At 35.2% G+C, this 21,357-nt stretch overlaps 5 protein-coding genes and 1 long non-coding RNA gene across 7 annotated transcripts; 1 reads left to right on the top strand and 5 right to left on the bottom strand.

The window, feature by feature from the left end:
- Positions 1-197: 197 nt before the first annotated feature.
- On the bottom strand, positions 198-1,437 carry LOC116106508 (mitogen-activated protein kinase kinase 10-like). Its single transcript, XM_031392876.1, has one exon. It carries the CDS (start codon positions 1,179-1,181, stop codon positions 198-200), a length of 984 nt encoding a protein of 327 aa, XP_031248736.1. The 5' UTR covers positions 1,182-1,437.
- A 1,030-nt stretch (positions 1,438-2,467) lies between these two features.
- Positions 2,468-6,044, bottom strand: LOC116106533 (heat shock factor protein HSF8-like). The gene is made up of 2 exons (XM_031392902.1): positions 5,515-6,044; positions 2,468-4,101 (listed from the first exon to the last, which is right to left on the bottom strand). Exons 1-2 carry the CDS (start codon positions 5,803-5,805, stop codon positions 2,845-2,847), a joined length of 1,548 nt encoding a protein of 515 aa, XP_031248762.1. The 5' UTR covers positions 5,806-6,044; the 3' UTR covers positions 2,468-2,844.
- Positions 6,045-7,000: 956 nt separating this feature from the next.
- On the top strand, positions 7,001-9,828 carry LOC116106509. Its single transcript, XM_031392877.1, has 7 exons — positions 7,001-7,196; positions 7,337-7,426; positions 7,707-7,861; positions 8,511-8,631; positions 9,003-9,122; positions 9,210-9,280; positions 9,371-9,828. The coding sequence occupies exons 1-7, from the start codon at positions 7,089-7,091 to the stop codon at positions 9,615-9,617; spliced, it is 912 nt and encodes a 303-aa protein (XP_031248737.1). The 5' UTR covers positions 7,001-7,088; the 3' UTR covers positions 9,618-9,828.
- LOC116106510 lies at positions 8,358-14,440 on the bottom strand. 2 transcript variants are annotated; one of them, XR_004124325.1, is made up of 9 exons: positions 14,249-14,440; positions 14,023-14,153; positions 12,277-12,380; positions 12,067-12,166; positions 11,907-11,951; positions 11,527-11,691; positions 9,342-9,585; positions 8,982-9,154; positions 8,358-8,893 (listed from the first exon to the last, which is right to left on the bottom strand). It is a non-coding gene; the product is annotated as an uncharacterized LOC116106510 (long non-coding RNA). The 2 variants fall into 2 exon arrangements; XR_004124324.1 differs by lacking the exon at positions 12,277-12,380 and having other exon boundaries at positions 8,359-8,893.
- Positions 14,441-15,114: 674 nt separating this feature from the next.
- Positions 15,115-17,584, bottom strand: LOC116106573 (pentatricopeptide repeat-containing protein At3g22470, mitochondrial-like). Its single transcript, XM_031392946.1, has one exon. The coding sequence runs from the start codon at positions 17,398-17,400 to the stop codon at positions 15,121-15,123; it is 2,280 nt and encodes a 759-aa protein (XP_031248806.1). The 5' UTR covers positions 17,401-17,584; the 3' UTR covers positions 15,115-15,120.
- Positions 17,585-18,660: 1,076 nt separating this feature from the next.
- LOC116106637 (scarecrow-like protein 9) lies at positions 18,661-20,693 on the bottom strand. Its single transcript, XM_031392994.1, has 3 exons — positions 20,674-20,693; positions 19,896-20,280; positions 18,661-18,856 (listed from the first exon to the last, which is right to left on the bottom strand). The coding sequence occupies exons 1-3, from the start codon at positions 20,691-20,693 to the stop codon at positions 18,713-18,715; spliced, it is 549 nt and encodes a 182-aa protein (XP_031248854.1). The 3' UTR covers positions 18,661-18,712.
- Between the last annotated feature and the right edge of the window lie 664 nt (positions 20,694-21,357).

The raw sequence follows: 21,357 nt of genomic DNA, 5'->3' as shown, positions 1-21,357 counted from the left end.
TTGTGCAATGTTACATGCTCTATGTTTTCATGACCTCCATTTCTGGAAATTCCACTGTTGATTACGATGGGGATGGAAGTATGATGATAAATGAGATGTAACAAGATTCTTTTGATTTTTATGTAATAAAGGAAAACTGGCAAATTAATGTAGCAACTCAAACATGTAAATTAAAGCAAAAATGTGTCCGCAGCCCTTCAAGGACTAGAACTCTCAGGACTGATCTTATTCACAAAAGGATGAGCAAGAAGCTGCTCTACAGTCCCTCTTTTCTTCCAATCCTTCTCCAAACAACACCTCACAAAGCTCCGAAACTCCATGGAAGCTCCCTCCGGCATCTCCAGCCTCTCCCCCAGGCATATTGCACATATCAACGCTGCCCAATCTGGCTTCTCCCCCATCCCAATCAACGGATAATGACCAACTAAACACTCCAACACCACCACCCCAAGTGACCAAACATCGCCTGCAAATCCATCTGCATTATTATCCCCACCCCACCTCTCAGGATCAACCCTTTCAGGACTCATGTAAGCACAAGTTCCATCGTTTGAATCCATTCCATTGCGCATGCCAGTGCCAGTTCCAGTGCCGATGATCCTACTCACTCCAAAATCTGCTATCTTCACCTCCCCTTTTCCATTTATCAGAAGATTTGATGGCTTTATATCACCATGAACTATCCGCAGTCCATGCAAATACTGCAACCCTTTCAGCATGCGATAAGCAACTCTGGCAATAACATCTTCTGACAATGTCTCGCGCACATGCAGAGCGTCGGATAATGATCCTCCCTCCATGTGTTCCATCACAAAGCAAATCTCTCCTTCAATGGTGTAAAACACTGCATGGCATTTGACAATGAACTCGGAGTCCACCCGTTTGAGAATCCCTGCCTCGCGGGCAGCCTGGTGGCAAATGGAGACGGCATTTTGATCAAAACGGAGAACCTTCAAGGCATAGATAGAGCTGCTTTTTTGGTTACGAACTTTGTAGACAGTGGCACCATTGCCGTGGCCAAGAACCGAGAGTTTCTTCAAGTCTGCAAGGCTTTCAACGTCCGGGGAGTTGGGGCTCGCAGTTTCCGGCGGCAAGTGGTAATGGTACTGGGAGAAGTAATTGGGTGACGGGAGGGATACTCTAAGAGCTTGTTGGTGTCTTCTTTCTCTTACCAATGCCATTTACACACTGATCTCTCAGACTAAAAATTCTCATAATTGAAGTGTTAAAATAAGATGATTGAGAGGGGGAAAGGAATGTGGTTGATTGAGAGATACAATCCCAAAATGAACGGGCAGGTGAGGAATTTGAGGAGATGAATGTCAGCATAAAATTAATGGAACGTGTAAAGGGAAGAGTTGATAATGGAATCTGAGTCCTCAACGGAAGGTAAAGCCATGAAGCAGCCGCTTTTTGCTTAGCTAACAATAACAAAATAATATAAAACGTGGAAAATTTTCCCATGTGTAATGTCAATAATAGTGACATTATTTTTACTGAGAGAATACGGCGTAAAATTATGAATCAAATTAATCTTTAAAAAATCCGATCCAATTCTTAAACAAATTGAAATTCATTAGTTTTAGAAATTTTCAAACCAAATAAAATGATACAAGTAATACCAATAATCTGTAACCTATAAAATGTACTACCATTTGATAGAAGAAACAATAACGTTCATTCATTTCAAAAGTTTTATCTCAAATTTATTATTTTAAGATGTTAATAAAATAATTATTGGGTAAATATGATATGGCTGTCAAATAAGATCACACAACTGAGATGTGAATTTTATGATATACTTTAGTATGTTTAGTTTAACATTACCCCAAAGGAAAAGGGTAAAATATAAAATTCCTCGCACCAATGTTACGTCACGGTAACGATAATCAATGTGACAAGTTTAACTTACAGAAATGCATTCAACAATCAACACAGTTAGAAGTGACATTCTTTTGCAAATAAAACAATGAGACCCCAAACTTGGACTTCAATCAAAGCATCCCATGTGGTTGATATTTAGGATTTTTTTAATTTTTTTTAAGGGAAAATACTCAACCCGGATTTGCTTACAAATTTTAACTTAATCTTGAAAGCTTTTCTAGCTGACACAATACACCTGTCTATCTAATGTCAGCGTAATATCTTCTCAACTAAACTGGGGTCTCTATTTTGGTGTGTTTTGTTACCTAAAACCATTTGACTCTAGCAAGTTAGGTCTAAAACTGCTTCCACCAGTTCAGGACCTGCAGATACTATGCAAAACATTATGGACAGGAGTATGGAGTATGGACAACCTACTTTTTCAAATATTCCAAGTCAGAATATTTCCCACAAAGTTGTCATCAAACCAAAATAACAAAACCAGTAGAAAGTCAATTCAACTGAATCCAACTCTAACTTTCCAAAAATTATTTCATCATAGGATTATCTAATACAAGAACACCATACAAGTACTAAAAAGGTATTTGAGATCAGTAATATTGCCAATTCTATTAAAGGGAAATATAGTTGAATTTCCAGAAACAAGTAATTAAAAGAAGTCAGTCCTTACAAAAAGATGGCTGGGAGCAACAACCTGTACAATAGGAGAAAATTCCGAATCTATAGCCTACACCCGTTTAGACTCCACACCAAGGCGAAGGATAATCCAGGTAAAAGACGAGGAAAAAAAAGGAGGAGTAAATTTTAGGTCTCAATATGAGCACAACAAAGAGAGTGAAAAGATACAAGAAGAAATAGCTGTTTCCAACTAACAAAATAGGAGTAACGCATGAGAGAAGGATCACTGGTTTAACTTTAGGTATTACCTCAGATCTCGAAAGAGCCAATTATGCATTCAGCTCAAACCACTTTTGCATCAGAATTAAGAAGACCCATTTGTTCTGTGAGCTGATCCATATGCTCAACTTTGTCCCATCCATTCTCTGTTGGCTGCATTTCATTTCCCTGTGTTTTACCATCCACTGAGGTTGATAAAACATCCTCCGGCACTGGGCTTTGCAAAAGGTCATTCCAAAAGCTAGAAGCGTCGAGCAAAGCATCAATGTCAGGATCAGGTGAAAGTCCATCTATTTCTATAGGCACTGAACCATTTATCATCAATGAAGTCGGATCCATATAATCTCCATTACCCATCTTGGGTACCATGTAATTGTCTCCAGGAATATCAACAATACTTTCTGGTGCTATTTCTGGCATTTCAGGCATAATTATGTCTTCCTGTGAAATCGGGATGGAAGGTTCCCCTTGAGCTCCAACCAGCATACTAATATCAGGAAATTCATCTGTTGTGATCTTTTCAGAAGATGTGACATGTGGGGAAGACTGTGATTCAGACATGGCAGCTGAAGGACCATGACCTGACATCCTTGAAGCAGCTGGCACGTAAGATGACTGCCCAGAAGTTGGAGGAACCTCTTGAAGCGTTACTCCTGATACACGGCTGGGAGAGCTCCCACGATTAGATGATGACAAACCATCACCAATCAGGAAATTATCATGATCATTGTTAAAAGATTCTAACCGAGAAGACTCCATTTTCACGATCTTCCTGAGCATCGATTTCGCTGCCTCATTCATTGAAGGCTGGTATTTAACAATCTGTCCATCAGGAGCAGTAGAACCACCATCGTCAGCAACACCTTCTTGCCTGAGCCTACGCTTTTTGTTCGCTTCAGTTATGCGTCTATTACTATCATTTTGCTGCTGTACAAACTGGGCTAAGAAACCAGGGCTCTGTACTGCCTTTGCCAGGAATGACATCATCTGTTGCTGTCGCTGCTCCATCCCCTGAAGACGCTGCACCATGGTTTGGAGCTGGCCATCAGTAGCTTGCTGCTGCTGCCTCAACCTGACCAGTTCCTGCATAAGCACATTCTTGTCCCTCTTCAGTCTCTCAACTTCTTCCTCAAGCCCAAATTTGCCAACCTCAACACAAGCACCCACAGATGAGTTTTGTCCATGTGGTTGCTGTGGCTGTTGATGACCATGTCCATGGGCAGGTTTTCGTCTACTAATTCCTCGAAGCAGGTGTTTTTGACCCCGTAAAAAGCCTTCATTTGCAAATTCCCAGCGATCTGGATCAACTTTCCTGAAACCCTGTTTTAAACAAATGGTTATGGCAAAAACATGATGTAACTTCACACGGCAGAATTGACCAAGAAAACAAACACATGGAGTTAATATTTTTGGCCTACCCCAAAGTTTGAACTAAAAACAAGTAGATATGGGTGACTTTAAAATTTGACAAAAATTTTCATACTTTCAAGAGATAATTAGTTTTAATAATCAGGGCTAGTTATTTAATTCATGTGATTCCCAAAATGAAAGAAGAATATCAAACTTCTCACCCCAGATCCAACAGAGTGGAAGCTCAGATGACGGATCAAGGGATAAGAATCTAGATTTTGGGTGGTGGGAAGCAAAGGCATTGTGGTGCCTAAAATAGAAGAGAATGAACAGAACATGCTGGACCAAATTCCATTAAGAGGACAAGGTTAATGGTGGTGTAAGGAAGGTCGTTGTCAATACTGGTGGAGGACTGGAACCACTTGATACAATGCAGAGCTTCCCATATCCATTATCTGATGTTCCCCTCAATGATTCCGTATCTTCACAAATCACAACCAAATGGAGTGTTTCTGTAATAGTTTGAATGATTTGGGAAAAAGTTTATTAAATTCTAAACCTAGATTAACACTCCATTACACTACTATACCAAGATTCTTTAACTTCAAATTTATCTCATTTAAGTTAATTTGGGAAATTTCCCACCTCAAAAAACCCAGAACAATTTAAGCCACAAAGAAACAGATCTACATTCTTTCCTTACTCCACCATTCTCAATCTCCTCAGTAAGCTAATTAGTACACTTTAGATACCAGTGAACTCATCATGTGGAAAACTCAGGTTCGCACAAAAGCCATTCTATAATCCCACAACAACCTAAAACTCATCCCTACAATGTACTCAGAGCCAAGTCGTCAATACTCAATACCAATGTCCTGGAAAAATGTCATGTAAAAAAGGAAAAACAACAGAGTAAATAAAATGAGTAACTCACACTTAGATTCCTATAAATCAGACAAGATCGAAACAATCATTCCTATGCCTTTCACTCAATTTCCACATAAATTACACAAGAGCAGTTTCCTGAAAACAACTCAATCATAACCAAAATCCAAAAAGAATCTCAAACACTATCTCAAAATGGTCAGTATAAAGAAGCCAAACCCCTAACAAAAATTTATCCCCAAATTAACAAATCAACAATTTCCACCACTTATCAAGAACCCAATCCAAAAAGAAAGAGAAGGACCTAAAAGAACAAACTGAAGTTCATTCGGACTAACTAAAACATAAACAATAACCCTAACAACTAATAAAGTAATCAAACTCAACAAACTAGAAATTAATTAAAACATAAAAAAAAAAAAAACCAAAAAAAGATTAAAACTAACCAACTTTTAAAAATAAGTCAAGAAAGCGCAAAGGCTCAATAATCCTACTTACGTAAGTGTTTAACTGACGAACGAAGCTAGAAAAGTTATTATGCTTAAAGTACTTTGGAAGGAGGTCACGCGCGAACTCAGGAGGATTCCAAACAACGAAACTATTATTGGTCGGGCTCCAAGACACGATCGAGTCCGTCGCCGGATCGTCTACCATGTCGTACGTCTTGCTCAAGAACGGCGGCGGCGCATTTGCCGCGTTATGAACAGGAGCCGGCTGCGGAGGTGCACTACTCGTCGGGGGATCGCCGCCGCCGCCGCCTCCCGTGGTGCTACTGGCGGCTCCATCCATGGTAACTAATTACACTAAAAAAATTTACAGAAAAAAAAAAAAAAAAAAACCTCAAAAGAAGGAGGAGAAATATTAGGGTTTTACGACAATTAAAATGAGCGCCATTGGGGATAAGTTATCGTTTGTGTGATTAATATTAAGAAACCCTAGAATTTAGAGAAAATTTTTAAGACAGATTTAGAGAGATAGCGAGGTGGTTGTACGGTCACGGGAGGTTGGGGGTTTAAAATGCGTAGAATAGCGACGTGGAGACGGGCACTACCCAGTTAACGGCGAGAGTGATGGCGGGTGAAATTACAAATATAGGATACTATTTTCATCTAAGTTTCCGGATTTACCCTTGTATCTTGGACAAAGGATTGAATGGGAGTATTTCAACAAATCTGTCTCCTTCAACGAGGCAAACTGGTCCAATACTTTTCTCTTCAAAATTGTGGTAAAAAATGAAAATTGTCGACACCATTTTGCTATAATGAAAGATGTGATAAATATATATTTATATAAATCTAATTCTAGTTTTTTTCTGTTAAATAAATTATTATAAAATATATTCTTTTATTTTTTACTCTTAAAAATATCAAATATTAACCACCACTAGATGGTAAAAATATAAAAAAGTATCATATATGGTTTTTCAAGTTGAAATCTCCTTAATAATAAAAAAATAAGAGGAGAATCTAACATGATTTTTCAAATTCGAGTCTTCACAGTTGTTAAAAGGGTGGTCATTAGAACTCGTATTTGATCAATAGTTTCAAGATCTCGAAAGATTAATTAAAATGTACGTAAACTGACTTGAACACTCCGATCATTAAAAAAAAAAAATGTTAAATATTATATGATACAACACAAATTCTATTTTGAAGTTATTAAATTTGAATAATATATAACTAAAAAATTTCTTATAATTTCTCTACTATTGGAATTTGGAATGATAAGCCCAAATATCAATGTAATGAGAGGATCAACTATCATTCAATCTCTTTCTCATTAAAAACAGGGGCCGACTCAACAGGATAACTCAATTTCATAGTCCAGACAAGCTGGCTCTATTATAGTATTATATATTTTTCAATTTTTATTTCAAAAAGTTATTAAAAAGGCACTGTAAATTATCAAAATACCCTTAAGTGAAAAGTTAAGCATCACGGTTCACGGATTCCCGTGAGATGATTGTATGACAGCCATGGTATTATTTATTTCTCCTCTCTTTATTGGTATATTTAAATCTCTTTCTTTGTGTGTTTTATTGTCGAAGAAATTTGGCGGGAAAGGGAAAAATAATGAGCTCGTCGGCGATAGACGCAGAAGCGCCAGATCTTGTGTGCCAGCTCGACAATGTTCAAGGCATGGTCGATGCTCTCTCCGCCGTTCGATGGAAACGACAACAGGTTTGATCCTAAACACTTGACTTTAATTACCGAGATTTTTTTTTTTTTTTTTTTTAAAGAGAAGAAAAATTTTCTCTCCTTTCATTCTTTGTTAGGAACCGTGAATATCGATTGCTACTCACTGTTGTTGTTGCATTTAGGATGCGGTAATTGAATTGTCAGAACACGGCATCGTTTTGATAGTTGAGGAATCCGGTTGTCTCCAAGGCAAAGTGTATCTTAAACGTGAGGTATTGAGAACCTAAATTCTCTGTTTGGTTGCCGGGAAAATGAAATCAAATTTCGAAAAACTTTAAAGTCTAGTTGCTTCTTTGAAAAAAAAAAATATTTGAAACAAGAGAAAAATTATATGTTTAACTTAGCTGACTAACTTGAATTAATGAATTTTTGTTTTTAACTTTGGTTAGGTATGGTACCCAGTAGTGTTCAGACTTTTATTCAAGTTATGTTTAGGGGATAATTTGTTTTGATTGACAGTTTTGGATGGTGAATTTGGCTTTGTCATTGTAGCTTTTCATGCAATATGAGTATACCGCGCAAGGGCATCCCAGGTTTGGGGTGAGCTTGGGACTTTTTGTTGATTGCTTGAACACATTTTCGGTTCCTGGCCATTCAAGCTTGATTGAGATTCGATATCCGGGGCCTGACATGGAACTTCTTCTCAAGTATGTTCATATTTCTCTGCTATCTCTATGTTATTGCAATTTGAACTAGTGAGGATTCGAATTATAACCGTTTGGGACTCCAGGAAAATAAGATGGTAACATGTTAGATGTTGAATAAAGGGGGAAGCAAACTGACCTTTGTGTTTCTGGTTTTATATTTTCCTCCCTTTTTCATGTAATCAAAGGAAATATAGTCTCTATTTCAATGTGGTTTCGATTATTTCAAGCTTTTGATTGCTGTAAGAATGTTATGCTCTTTTCTACAAATTGCTTCCTGGGGTTATGGTGTAAGTCATTCTTTGCACTTATATAATTAAAACCCATACTCATATCAACATTGAGAGTTAGATCATACTGTTCATGGAAAAGATGGGGCCTTTGGCTAGTTCTTCCATCAAATCATACTTGTTTACTTCTTCTTTCCTCATTCAAATGGTTGCCATTGATCAACATATTATGCTTGATTGAGCAGAATAATAAATTGTAAAGCCAATATCGTAAAATATTTAGTTGAGGATGATTAGCAACTAGCTGCCAAGCACTGGACTAACAGCTTAATGAGGTTCTATTAATTTTTGTATCTGGATTTAGTACAATGACTTAAATCCTATTATTAATCATTTGTTTTTTCTTTTCTTTAAATTCATAGATCTGTTGATTCACCGGATGCTAGCATCTACGCAGAAATCAGGACAAAAATACCCGATACTATTTCATGGGATTACAATTTTGAACCGGCAGGAAGCACACCTCTCAGTTTTACTGTCAAGGTATACTCTCATATATAACATTACAACTGCGTGAGAAGGGTTTGGGGAGTTGAAAAGCTTCCCAGTATACATCCACCACTCTTCACAACTATCTTCAAAATATTTTTAATCCAGTTGAAGAGACATATTCAAGCAGTACAAGTAGGAAAGAAAGCTGAACAAAGGGCATTTTTCAAATCCATAGAAAGTCAAAATTCCACCCAACAGAACCTGAAGAAGAAACTGTCCTGCCCCTGAATTACCAATGTGAGGGATGGATAACCTACAAAGATGAGGAAGACACTTTACCAAATCAGACATATAGCTCCTACATATTATATCTAATTATGGATTGCAGAATTTCCTGAAACCTTGGTGTTTTTACACTGCAGTCTGCAGCACTGAAGGAAGCTATTGATGACCTTGAGTGGCCCGGATCAAGCATCCAGATCAAACTGCAACCAGATCCCCCTTCTGTTACCTTCAAAGGAGAAGGTCATGGAGACTTGCAGGTGTCATTTAATTTTGACTTATTAGACAGCATCTGTTGCCAGCAATTAAACATATTCAGAAGTAATAATTTTTTATTTTTTACGCAGATAGACTTGATGTATTATGTAAACACTGATCTTTTGATAGCATTTAACTGTGACCATGAAGTCTCTTACAGGTATCCTTAAGTTATTTGATTTTTAACGTTTAATAAAAGATTAAAGTTACTCTAAACTGACCTTGATGCTTCTTGCCTCGACACGAACAGGTATAAATACAAGTTTCTCCGAGCAACAACCTCAAATATACCAAGCAGTGCTATTAAAGAAAACAGAGGAAGTAAGTTGACTATTGGGAGAGGTGGGATGTTAAAAGTCCAGCACCTGGTTTCTGTGGCTAGGTCCTCTGCTCCACACCCACACATTGATTCTGCCGGCTATCAGCAACCCAGTCGGATTGCTTTCGTTGAGTTCTTTGTGAAGCCTGAAGAAGATGAAGACACCGTAAATGATTGATGTGATTTTCTTGCAAGACCTTTTCCTTCAAATTTGTGACAACTAATTGCTCTCTTTAAAGTGATTGTGTTCATTGCTCCTTCACAGGCTAATGAGCATGTATCACTTGTATATTTGTCATATGCTGTTTAAATAGGATACACAAAACTGACTCAGATTTACCCGATAACAATAAATGAATAAAAGAGAACAACTTTATAAACAAATATCACATTGCGAGGTAGCTCATAAAAATATTCCCATTTGACCTGAGAATAAAAACTGACTGCCAGAAACGACATAAAACACAGCTATGCTCTCCATGAGCCCGTTCTCTCAGTCACAGCTTCTGTAGAGTACCCTTCAGGCATTTCTTTTCTATCTTGCGGAAGATTTTTACTTGTGGGTTTGTAATTACAAATGATGTAAATGCGAGACACGTAAGAGGACAGTAAAGAGAAATAAGCATGTGACCAAAAAATCTATTCATATAGCCATAAACAAAAGCACTAAGACATGCTCAAGCACAGTGCATTGGCTAGGAATTATAGAGCAACCCATAGTGGTTTATTAAGATTATCAATCAAACTGAACAACTTCCTATACAAACTTATGTTTAAGTGCAAGGTTTTAAAGAGAATAACACACAATTAAGACCCACGGCCAGAATCTAGATATTGACTTGATATCTTAGCTTGGTTAACCAAAAATGGCGTGGCACAGTGGATTATGTGCCAAGAATTCTGTAATGATGACACAAGAAGCAAAAAGAAAAATATGGGAAGCAGTAGACATCAAGACTAGGGGCATTTAGAATAATATTTTGAAAAAAATTAAATTAGACGGGTATTACGATGCATGATTTGGAAATTAACAAAATACCTCATATGTTTATTTATTTATTAAACACCCCTATAATAAAATATTAAAAATTAACAAAAACATTCCCAACTCACCCATTAAATATGGACAGCCAGAATCTGGTAAATGTGAGTTGTTGAGGTATTTTTACAATTTCTAAAAAAATTATTTGGAGGTATTTAGTTAAATTAATAAATTTAGGGGGGTTTAAAAAAATTGAATAATATTTTGAGAATAAATCATTTTTACTGTTTAACTTTATTAAGAATACTAATAATAGTATTCCCGAGAATGAACCAAACGGACCCTAGGCATTTGATACACAAGATAGGAAAATAAAAAATTCACATAATTGATTGAACCATATATCAAAACTGTCTATACATTTCTCTTTTCCTTTTGATAAATAATGCATAATTGATTTAACCATATATCAAAACTGTCTATACATTTCTCTTTTCCTTCTGATAAATAATGGATTTTGAGGTAAATTAAGGGTCCGTTTGGTTCACTCTTGGGAATAATATTATTAGTATTCCCAATAAAATTAAACAGTAAAAATGACTTATTCTCAAAATATTATTCTATATTATTCAATTTCTTTTAAACCACCTTAAATTTATTAATTTAACTAAATACCCCCAAATATTTTTTTTAGAAATTACAAAAACACCCCAACAACTCACATTTGTCAAATTCTGTTTGTCCATATTTAATGAGTGGGTTGAGGTGTTTTTGTTAACTTTTAATATTTTATTATAGGGGTGTTTAGTAAATAAACAAACATAATGGGTATTTTTGTTAATTTCCAAATCCTACATCGTAATACCCGTCTAATTTAACTTTTTTCAAAATATTATTCTAAAAACTATCAGAATAATGAACCAAACGGATCCTAAGAATTGCAGAAAAGTGACCTTTTAACAGACCAAGAAAAACTGTCTTTATGAGGTAATTCAGAGGGAAATTCTCACAGGAAAAAAAAAAGTAGAAAGCGGCTATTCCATGAGCAAAACATTACAGGTTTACACGGCTAAATATAAGGATTAAGAAAGATAGAAGAACCCACCCTGGAATAAGCAGTATGCCTGGCCTCATGGAAGTACATATGAAAATATTTATTAGTAATCAAACTTTGAAGATGTGGAACTCAAATGAAAAGAAAAAAATATTAATAACTCTGCAGAATGCAGGTAGGGGGCGAAGCCTGGGTTCCCATCAGATATTTTTGAAACTGAAAAATTGCACAATAAAACAATAAATAATTGACTTCACCAGTATAAGCAATATGTATGTGATATGTGCATGAATCAAGTAACGGTTTTTTTTTTTTATTTTATTGGGAGAGAAAGATGAGCTTTCATACCCAAGTGCAGAGATCTCAAAGAACTGAGCCAAAAGTTGCCTTTTTTTTTTTTTTTTTTTTTTTTTTTTCTAACAAATGCTAACCTGCCACAATTTGAACTCATGAAATGACTTCCAGTTCAGTGGTTGCTGCATCAAGACTAAGAATTAGTAAAACTAGAAGCAATAAACGTGTCTGGGTGTGAGCATGACAGAGTGAGAGCTTCAATGGTTATAGCAGATTTGATAAAGTAATGAAACTCACCTAAAAAGTTCCATGCAGTCAAACAAGAATCAACCTCTTACACAATTCCAACCCACAATTAACTTCTTATTGCCTCTTCACAATTTTAATTCATGAATAACTGCCAAAAAAAACCGAACCAACAAAGGAAAATTTTATCCATCAACAGACACCATATAGAATATATGTCTTTGCATGTGTGTGTCTGTGTAAACAAACTTAGGAAATCACATTTATAAGATCAGAAGTCATTATCTCTGATGAAATCCACGGAATAATGTATGCAAGATAAATCAATAAGGATGAACAAGACGGTGAAACCTCCCACAATTCAACTTTATGAAAATGAATTGAGTTAATATTGTACTTCATTACAACTAAAAATTAGCAAAGATAGAAGCTGTATATGTGGATCCATATGAGACTAGAGAGTAAGAAATAGAAAGCTGTAATTGTTATAATAAATTTGAAGATGCAATAGAGGTTGCTTTCTGTTGAACAAACAATTTCTAGTACATAACTTCGCCAACTAAGGTAAATACCATCCTTCAACAGAAGCTTTATGTCAAACCCCACTCTGGAGATGTAACTTAAGGTTCCTGAATAAGTATCTCTAAGAGATTGTCATGATTATTACTAATCAAATGAAATAACTTTCAATACAAGTATCATTTATCATGCAGAAAAAGTAATAACTTCTACCTTAATTGAAAGTCATATTCAAACAAATATATTACTGAGACACGTATATATAACTAAGCACAGGATTTTTAAGAAGCACATCTCAACATGGGCAACAAAAAAAACCAAGGAATTAACAAAGGTTTCCTCTCAATGTCTTATCTATTTCCTCGTCTTTTTCACAGTCTCTAATACCCATATGCCCAATACCTTACTAAGAGCAGGGGAAACAAATCATATGCCCAACAGGTTACTGAGAAGCAAATGAAGCTTTTACAGGGAAGATTCTACTGATTTTCAAGGTAAGATTTTATTATTAAAACCTAAAAATCAAAACTTGCAGAGGAATGAAAATCACACTTCCATATATTGTAACAAAGTCAAGCCTTTCTCGATAAGTAAAAAATAACAAGTCACATTACAATCCTTTTTTAAAACTTCAAGTCGTCACTCAGTGTGTGTCCTATGAGCAGTTTAAGAAACTTCACTTGAAATATAATACAAGGCCATAAAATCTGAAATGCATAAAACTTAGATTCCCCCAAAATTTCAGTTCACTTCGATAGTAAAATCTTATTCCCAAAAAAATCAGTTGATTTGGACAGTATTTAACTGGTTTAGTGTGATTCAAAGGCATCGTGACAGAATATGATAATAAATTGGCATTAATAGGAGACATATTTAAGAATTTCCTCAAAAAATAAAATGCAAGGAGAGTGAATATGATTTGAAAAACAAACTAGCCTTGCAAAGGTGATTCCTCAAATTTTAGATCATTTAGAGCTGATTTTTCACATGAATAAACACAGGAAGCAGACTATCGATACACTTATAGCAGAGAAGACAATTTTAAAATTTCACCAAATATAAAATGCAAAGCCAACGACAGAGTAACTGTATATGCCAACAAACTCATAGCACCAGAATTCATTTTCTTAATACTTAGAAGCCAAACTTTTAAACATTTTAAAACAAAACAAACCTGTTTACATCCTAGATGATGGTCTAGTCTGTATCAGTAAAAAAACAGAGCATAGAAAAACCAAAAGGCAAGCAACCTCTATTTTTCTTTTTTTCTTTTTCCATTTTAATATTTTGATAAGAAACATAGCTTCAAAAACCCATTGACACCAAATTTTAGCAGAATGTTGGTTCTGTCTGTTTATGCAATATTCAAGGTTTAGCGGATACAGTACTAAAGCAGCAAGAGTGAAATCAGAAAATTTTCAAAAAATGAATAACCCTACAAATCAGTTTTTTAAACCATTAAACATCTTTTGTTCAAATTTTACCTACCCAATTTCTAGGACTGAATGCCTCCTTGATCCTTTAAGCTCTCATTTTCCTTCCTTTATTAACTCAACCTCATAATGGAAGCCCAATAAATTTTGCACTATTTATTGATACTCTGAACCTCCCTGAATAATCTGTTAAATCCCTCAAAACGTCAGAATTAAAAAATGTTGTCAGAAAGAAAGAAAACTAAGGAAGCTATGATTTTAGAACTTGGTGATGACTTTACCATGAAGATATTAACATCCATCGCTGCACCTTTTCGTTATCTTCAAATTTTGTCCCAAGAACACTTGGCAGAAGTGTTGAGATTGCCACTAGGCCTGCCACAATTTGGTAGAGAATCTCCAGTGATAAGAGATTTTCTTGTAATGTGTTTGAATGAGTATGATAGAGACGCAGGCATACTTGTTTGTACCTGAAAACCTAAAAATTATTAAAGAAATTAAAGATTGATTTATTATGTAACATACAAAAGATTGATATACTACAAGAAGTAATATACAAAAGATTGATATACTACAAGAAGGAATAAGGTTATGTGCTCTAAATGAAAGTAGTGGCATATAATTTGGTATTTAATAGAAGTTTTCAGCACTGTTTGGAAAGATGCATCCACAAAAGAGAGAGGCCACATATCCAAGGAAACAAATGCGATTATATAATATGAAATCTAAAACATAATTATCCACTATCTATATTAGTACTACATTAGCACAACATTAGCACAATATGTGCACCACGAATTAATATGTCTATCCAATATTCCCACCACTAGTATCACACTTTATTGTTCATGTTATACTAAAACTTTCTCTAGAAACAACAAATTTCTCCTACACTAGTTACAATAGTGTTACATAATTACAAAATAGGTGAGCTTATGATTTATTAATTACATAATACATATGCATTTAAAAACACACATGCATTTAGTAGATGAAAATATATTGCATCCTGTTGATGCCAAAAGTAGTATGAAAAGTAATATAAAGTTACATTAACAAGATTTTCCAAAATTATGAATTCTAGTATACATTTCAAATGAAAATTTCAGAACGTAAAACAAGAAGTAGTTATGAAGATTACCATCACATCTTCTCATATGTTTTCTTCAAGTTGTTTACAAGCTTCGGTAACCACATCAGTATTAAGCCCCAGTGTCTTATAGGTAATGTCATCTGGAAAAATACCATTCTTCTTCATCTCTTCAAACACATTATAGGCTTCCTTAATCTGCCCAAGTCTTTGGTACCCAGCAATGAGAACATTATAAGTCACCACATCAGAAGTGATATTGTTCTTGTTCATTTCATGTAATAACAAACTTGCCATATCCATTCGTTGTAACTTGCAAAAACCATCAATTAGGCAGGTATAGGTAACAACATTAGGCAAACAACCTTTGTGTAACATATCATTATATAGTGCCCAAGCCTTGTTCATATCTCCAATTCTACAAAACCCAGCAATAAGGGATGTGCAACAAATTGTATCTGGAATCAAACCTTTTTCAATCATTTCCTTAAAGAAACCATATGCTTCATCCATTTTGCTCAAATGGCAGAATATGTTGATAAGAATTGTATATGTGACTGTGTCAGGCATGATCCCAGCTTTTAGCATTCTTGAGTACAACCTCAAAGCCGTCTTCGGGTTCAACTTTTTAGCATATCCATCTACAATGGTAGCATAATGTAAAATTCCAGGAAGAATATTCTTCTTAAACATTTGAGGAAGAAGTTCCCATGCTTTTTCTGGTTTTTTGTCCTTGCAAAGCCTATTTATGATTGTGCTATATGTATACGAATTAGGAATAAAGCCATAGCCTTGCATTGCATTTATAAATTTCAATGTTTTCTCCAAATGCCCTTTTTTGCAATATTCATCAGCAATAATGTTGCAGGTATAGGTATTTGGTGAGAGGCCAATCTGCAGCATCATACTTAAAAGCTCCAAGGCTTTTTCTAAGACTCCCAGTTTGCACAACCTGTGAATAATTGGGATAAATCTGAATTCACTAGGATCCAAATTATTGGTGGTCATCTCCTCTAAAAGTTTCTTGGCAGAATCCATATCACCCTGAAGACAAAAACCATTGATTAGGATGTTGTACACTTTACAATCATATTCATATCCTAAACAACCAAGATCACGGAACATATCAAGTGATTTGTCCATTATTCCACTCTTACAGAGACCTTTAAGGAGAGAGCTATAGCTAACCAGTGAAGGTTTTATATTATTGTGTTCCATCTCCTTGATCAAATTGAGACCTGTCACAATATCTCCTATATTACAAAACCCATCAACTAAAATGCTGTAGCTATAAACATCTGGTGATATATTCTGGTTCTTCATTTCTTCCAAAACCTTCAAACCTTCATATGGTTCACCTTTTTGGCAGAACCTATGAATAATTGCATTATAACAATAAGCATTAAGAGGTTGATTTCTACATTTCAAATCCTGAATAAATCTCAACGCAAGTTCAACACAACCTACTCTACAAAGTCCATGAATATATGTACTATATGATACAACAGTTGGCCTTTCCCCACTCCTCTCCATATCTTTTAGGATCTCAGTTGCTTGTTCAATATTGATATCCTGCCCAAGACATCCTTTACAATAAAAATTCAACATAATTGTGTATGTGTAAACATTAGGTGATGGCCCTGAGTTCTTCAACCCTTCAAACAAACTTCTCACAAAATCTACCCTACTTGCTTCCACCAAACACTTGAGCAAAAAATTGCATGCCAAGATATCTGGTTGAAGCCCAATTTTCTTAATTTGAACAAAAACATCCACAGCATTTTCAAGCATTGAATTAGATGCAAAAACCCTCATAAGCACAACAACTACAATGCGTGATCTCCAAACATGCTCATGTGAATCCAATATACTTGGAAACAACTCATACATATCCATGTTAGCCTCCTCATAATAACAAACAATATTTCTAAGCAAGGCGTGCACTTCCATTTCCATCCCTGCCAATGCAAATGCATGAACAATGATTCTATATGCATCAAAGGAATGAGAAAATCCATATCTCTGGACAGCTTTGAAGAATCTCATTTCCCTTGTAATCTCCCAATTCAAAGACTTCAAAACTCTCCCAACTAAGGGAAATAATTTGCTCTTTTTTCGTCTACGAAATCTCCTTTGCTGAACATTAATCTCATCAATCAAATTAGTATCAACTACATAAGCCTCAACCCTATCAGGACTATAATCAAACACATGGTCTTCCAACAACAAAGTCGAAGAAGCCGTAGAGATCACTCGAAAACGGCAATTTCCACGGAAAATAACGAGGCTTCTATACAAATTAGACTGAAATGAGCATTTTCTTGTACGGGAGAAAACACTCATTAAAACCCAGATCAAAATTACTCAAGACTTCCAAGCACAGACCACCTTCTACTCCAAACTCTCAAAAATGTGCCACCATTGGCGATTCTTCTCGGACACTCTCTCGTTCTCTTTGTCTTCTTACTTTGTAAATTTTTTAAGGACACCAGAGCAGTTCCTAAGCGGTCAGTTTACAGTTTTTAGTTATCAGCCGAATGGACCAAGCAAGAATCCGCAAGTGCCGGCTTTAACACTTACGCCCTGGGGACTGATAATTGATGACTCGTATAATTAGAGTTGCATATACTTTAGTAGGATTAAGAAAAATGATGACTCATATAATTAGGGTTAAAGTCTATTTAATTAATTCTTAAAATAATAATAACAGGGGAAAAAAAGAGTATTTTGGTATTCACGAATCCATATGTGATGTTTAAGGCTACATTTTTTTCTTTAAAAAAAAAAAAAAAAATTCTGTTAAAGTCTCCTAAAAATTTGAAAAATTACACAAGTGTTACGACGATTATCCACCTCCAACTAGTGTCAATTTTTCGTTACTATTGAAAAGGATTAAGTTAAGTCCACTATTTTGTGAGATTCGAAAATATCTCAGTAACCTAAGAACTTACCATCCAAGCCAGTGGTTAAATTGTGCTTCTTCCTAATAGGTTTAGGTTTATTGGATAATATTTTTGGAAAAATTGGGCAAGCATGCAAGAATAGGTATAATCGCCTTTACTTGTTAATCCTATAGATATAAATACAATAATGCTACGGACACTGACACTTTACACCGAAATTTTACACCAAACGATGTCTCACTTGAGTCAGACGAGCCACGTAATACATTAACAAATATTCCGCAAATAAATGATCGTCCATCAAATATGAACGATCATCCGTTATTATTGAGCAGGTCATTCATTTTAAATAGACTTTCATACAAAATAAAAATAGACTCCCGTCCATATTATATGGACGAGAGTCCATAGTTTAAATTAAAAAAAAAAAAAATTTGAAAACAAAAATTATGAACTATCGTTCATATTCAATGGATGTCCGTTCATATTTAAATTAAAACAAAGTCATGGACGGGTTTGAAGCGAAGTAGGAAAACTTTATTTGTCCAATACTTTAATATCCAGCCACCACATTTACCTACCAGTATACAAAAAATTACTCATCTTGTTTTACAGTAACATAAGATAGACTGAACGACTAAAAATGAGAACAGAAGAGAAAATTTTACCCGAGGTTGTCAAATTATCTCACTTCGAGCAACAAAAAAGTGAGAGACGGAATCCAGGCTCTGGTTATCACAAATGCAAGATCACTATGCAGGTTTCCAAGCAGAAAGGACATAGATGATTCTTCCCTTCCATCCTTGCAAAAGCCACCAGCTGTCTTCATCAATTACAAAATCTTTATGGTAATTGGATCTCACTCTTTGTGTTGCCCCCTTCAAGCCACCAGCTGTCTTCATCAATTACAAAATCTTTATGTAATTGGATCTCACTCTTTGTGTTGCCCCCGTCACTATCTCCCAGTCTAAAGGAACCCGAACAAACTCAGCAGGCCGTCTTTAGAACATTTATGACCTTAGATAAGAGTTACTTTGGAAACTTCTAATAATATAAGTATATATTAAAAAAATTATTTCAAATTTTTTTTTTTTTTGATCTTTTGAGATGCAAAATCATTATGAGAGGTTGGAGGGCAATCGGTAGGCTAACAAAGTTAGATTAGTCAGAGGTTTTGGAGAGTAGATGTTGGAGAAGTGATGGGTGGTGAAATTGGTGATTTCCAATGCTAGGATTGACCGAAAAAGGCTTGAGAAGTTACGGCCTAAAAGGTATCGGTGACTGATGATTGGTAGAATAAACAGATGAGGTATAATAGGGGTTTTGGTGAGAGGACTGAGAAAGGAAGATGGTGGTGTCGGGAAAGGCCAATAATGCCAGGTACATGCCGAAAAGGCCGAAAATGGCTGTCGTGCGCAGTAGAGTTGGGTTGCAAGATTCATCAAAAATTGGTTAAATCAAAGTCTATCAAGGTTGGAAAAACACTTGAAAAATGATAAAGTCATAATTTCGATCGATTTTGGTTAGAAAATCGACTGGAATCAGCTCCAAACCGCTAGTGGAGAAAAAGGGGTAGGGATGATTTATGTGAATGTCAAATTTTTGGATTGAATTGGAGGTGAGTAATTTGAGATATATAAATGACTATTTTAACCTTTTATTATTAAAAAAAATTCAATGTGTTAATTTAAGGGTGTAAATTGAAATATATGAAACTAGAGGTATAAACTTGTTATTTCGTAAAACTTTGAGTGGGAACATATGTCAAAAGCTTATAATAAATTTGGGGTTTTTTAGCTTTTTTTTTTTTTTTAACCCCTTAGCCTCGGTAAGAAATTATACACCATTTTTATTTTTATAATATATTAAAAAAAATTTATAAAAAATTTGGGCCCAATGTTTTGGGGGCCATAGGCAGGTGCCTCACCTGCCTACCCCTTGAGCCAGCCCTAAGGTTTTGGACCCAGCCCTAAGGTTTTGGACTTGCCACTGCTTGTAAGTCTCTGGTCTCTCAACTCGCTCCCAGCCCTCACAAGCTATAACATTCAAGGCCTCCCGGCCAATGATCTCTTTCTCAATCAGCATCCTCTCACGGTCTTCACGGGGTACAATGGTTTCAAGTATATCAAATATTGCAGAGAAATGAAACAAAGCCTCTCGAAACTGGGTTACGAAGAAAGGTGCATTGTAGGCCCCGTTGACAATCCCATGGATAAAAACATCCGGATTATGGAGACCCGAAATTTTGTCCTCAGAATTTGATGGAGACTCGAAATTTCTTCTTGTTATGGTATGTGGATCGTTGAGCGACTTGAGAGTCCTAGAGTTTTATAAATTTATAAGATTTATTTCAAAATAATCCCACCATCTTAGTACTTCTGGTTTAACGCGACCTTGAATTCTTGATAAACCATCAACGAATCAGTATTTTATTTTTGCTCCAGCGAGTTTTTTGTATTTCTTATGTAATTTGATTAATTTAAGAGGAACTCAAAATTATTAAATATCCATATAGGAGAGTCTTTAATACGTATTATATATACACTGTCAAAGAGTTGTTGATACTTCCATGGGAGCATTTCAAAACCTACCCCTCACGTTTAGCTAATACTCAAGTTCATGGTTACAATACCATACATCATCACATTGTACCACTGAACCCTAACAGTGTTAAGTTTTGTTACCTTAAAATAGGAGATTAATACGAAAATACCGCTTTACCCTCACTCTCATTGAATCTGATATTTTTTTGTGACGCTCCACAACTGGAACGTGGTAAATATTAGCCTCACTCTAATTTAATTTTTTTATATGGTTCTTAGAAATAGTGAAATATAAATAGAGTTTACTATTTTTATTTAATTTCCCAAAATACCCCTGGACTGTTAAACTTAATTTGACAGCGTTAGGGTTCAAGGGTATATTTTCATAGTTTCCTGCATAAATACCATGAGTTTAAATATTAGCAGATGGTTAGGGGTAGTTTTTGAAAATTTCCCATACTTTCATGGAAGATTTTCATAGTCTTATAGATTTTTATTAGTCTAAAGAGATTGTTAACAATTAAATTGGTTTTTTATGTTTTTTCCATAAACAAAGCAATCACTAGACAAATTTTGTTTTTAGATTGAGAAACAGCATAAACTTTGTTTTAAACAATATACAAACAAATCTTACGAAAATTTGTGTATAAATTGAGATGGTAGAAAATAAGTAGAAAAGTGAATACAAAAAATCTCTATTTTAAAAACCAAACCAGACCGGTCTGACAGGGACACGGCAGCTTCTCCGGTCCAATTCAGGTCTTAGGGGGTTTTTGCAATATTTCAAAATTATAAGGGTTAATTGTAATTTTTAGGGGTATTTTGGAGATGTGTCAAAAGTTTAGGGATTAATT

The sequence above is a fragment of the Pistacia vera genome, unplaced genomic scaffold (genome assembly GCF_008641045.1).
Source record: "Pistacia vera cultivar Batoury unplaced genomic scaffold, PisVer_v2 Contig52, whole genome shotgun sequence".
Classification (NCBI taxonomy): domain Eukaryota; kingdom Viridiplantae; phylum Streptophyta; class Magnoliopsida; order Sapindales; family Anacardiaceae; genus Pistacia; species Pistacia vera.
The sequence above is the reverse complement of the archived record's forward strand: the minus strand, read 5'-3'. Positions and strand labels throughout refer to the sequence as shown.

Excerpts from the sequence above, each read along its gene's own strand:
- LOC116106508 (XM_031392876.1), bottom strand. The coding sequence starts at position 1,181 with ATGGCATTGGTAAGAGAAAGAAGACACCAACAAGCTCTTAGAGTATCC.
- LOC116106533 (XM_031392902.1), bottom strand. The coding sequence starts at position 5,805 with ATGGATGGAGCCGCCAGTAGCACCACGGGAGGCGGCGGCGGCGGCGAT. Across the intron at positions 4,102-5,514 it reads TTCGTCAGTTAAACACTTAC|GGTTTCAGGAAAGTTGATCC; the intron begins GTAAGTAGGATT and ends TGTTTAAAACAG.
- LOC116106509 (XM_031392877.1), top strand. The coding sequence starts at position 7,089 with ATGAGCTCGTCGGCGATAGACGCAGAAGCGCCAGATCTTGTGTGCCAG. Across the intron at positions 7,197-7,336 it reads TTCGATGGAAACGACAACAG|GATGCGGTAATTGAATTGTC; the intron begins GTTTGATCCTAA and ends TGTTGCATTTAG. Across the intron at positions 7,427-7,706 it reads AAGTGTATCTTAAACGTGAG|CTTTTCATGCAATATGAGTA; the intron begins GTATTGAGAACC and ends TTGTCATTGTAG.
- LOC116106573 (XM_031392946.1), bottom strand. The coding sequence starts at position 17,400 with ATGAGTGTTTTCTCCCGTACAAGAAAATGCTCATTTCAGTCTAATTTG.
- LOC116106637 (XM_031392994.1), bottom strand. The coding sequence starts at position 20,693 with ATGAGAGTGAGGGTAAAGCG. Across the intron at positions 20,281-20,673 it reads ATGAGAGTGAGGGTAAAGCG|GACTCTCAAGTCGCTCAACG; the intron begins GTATTTTCGTAT and ends ATAAAACTCTAG. Across the intron at positions 18,857-19,895 it reads CCTTAGGGCTGGCTCAAGGG|ACAGCTGGTGGCTTGAAGGG; the intron begins GTAGGCAGGTGA and ends TAATTGATGAAG.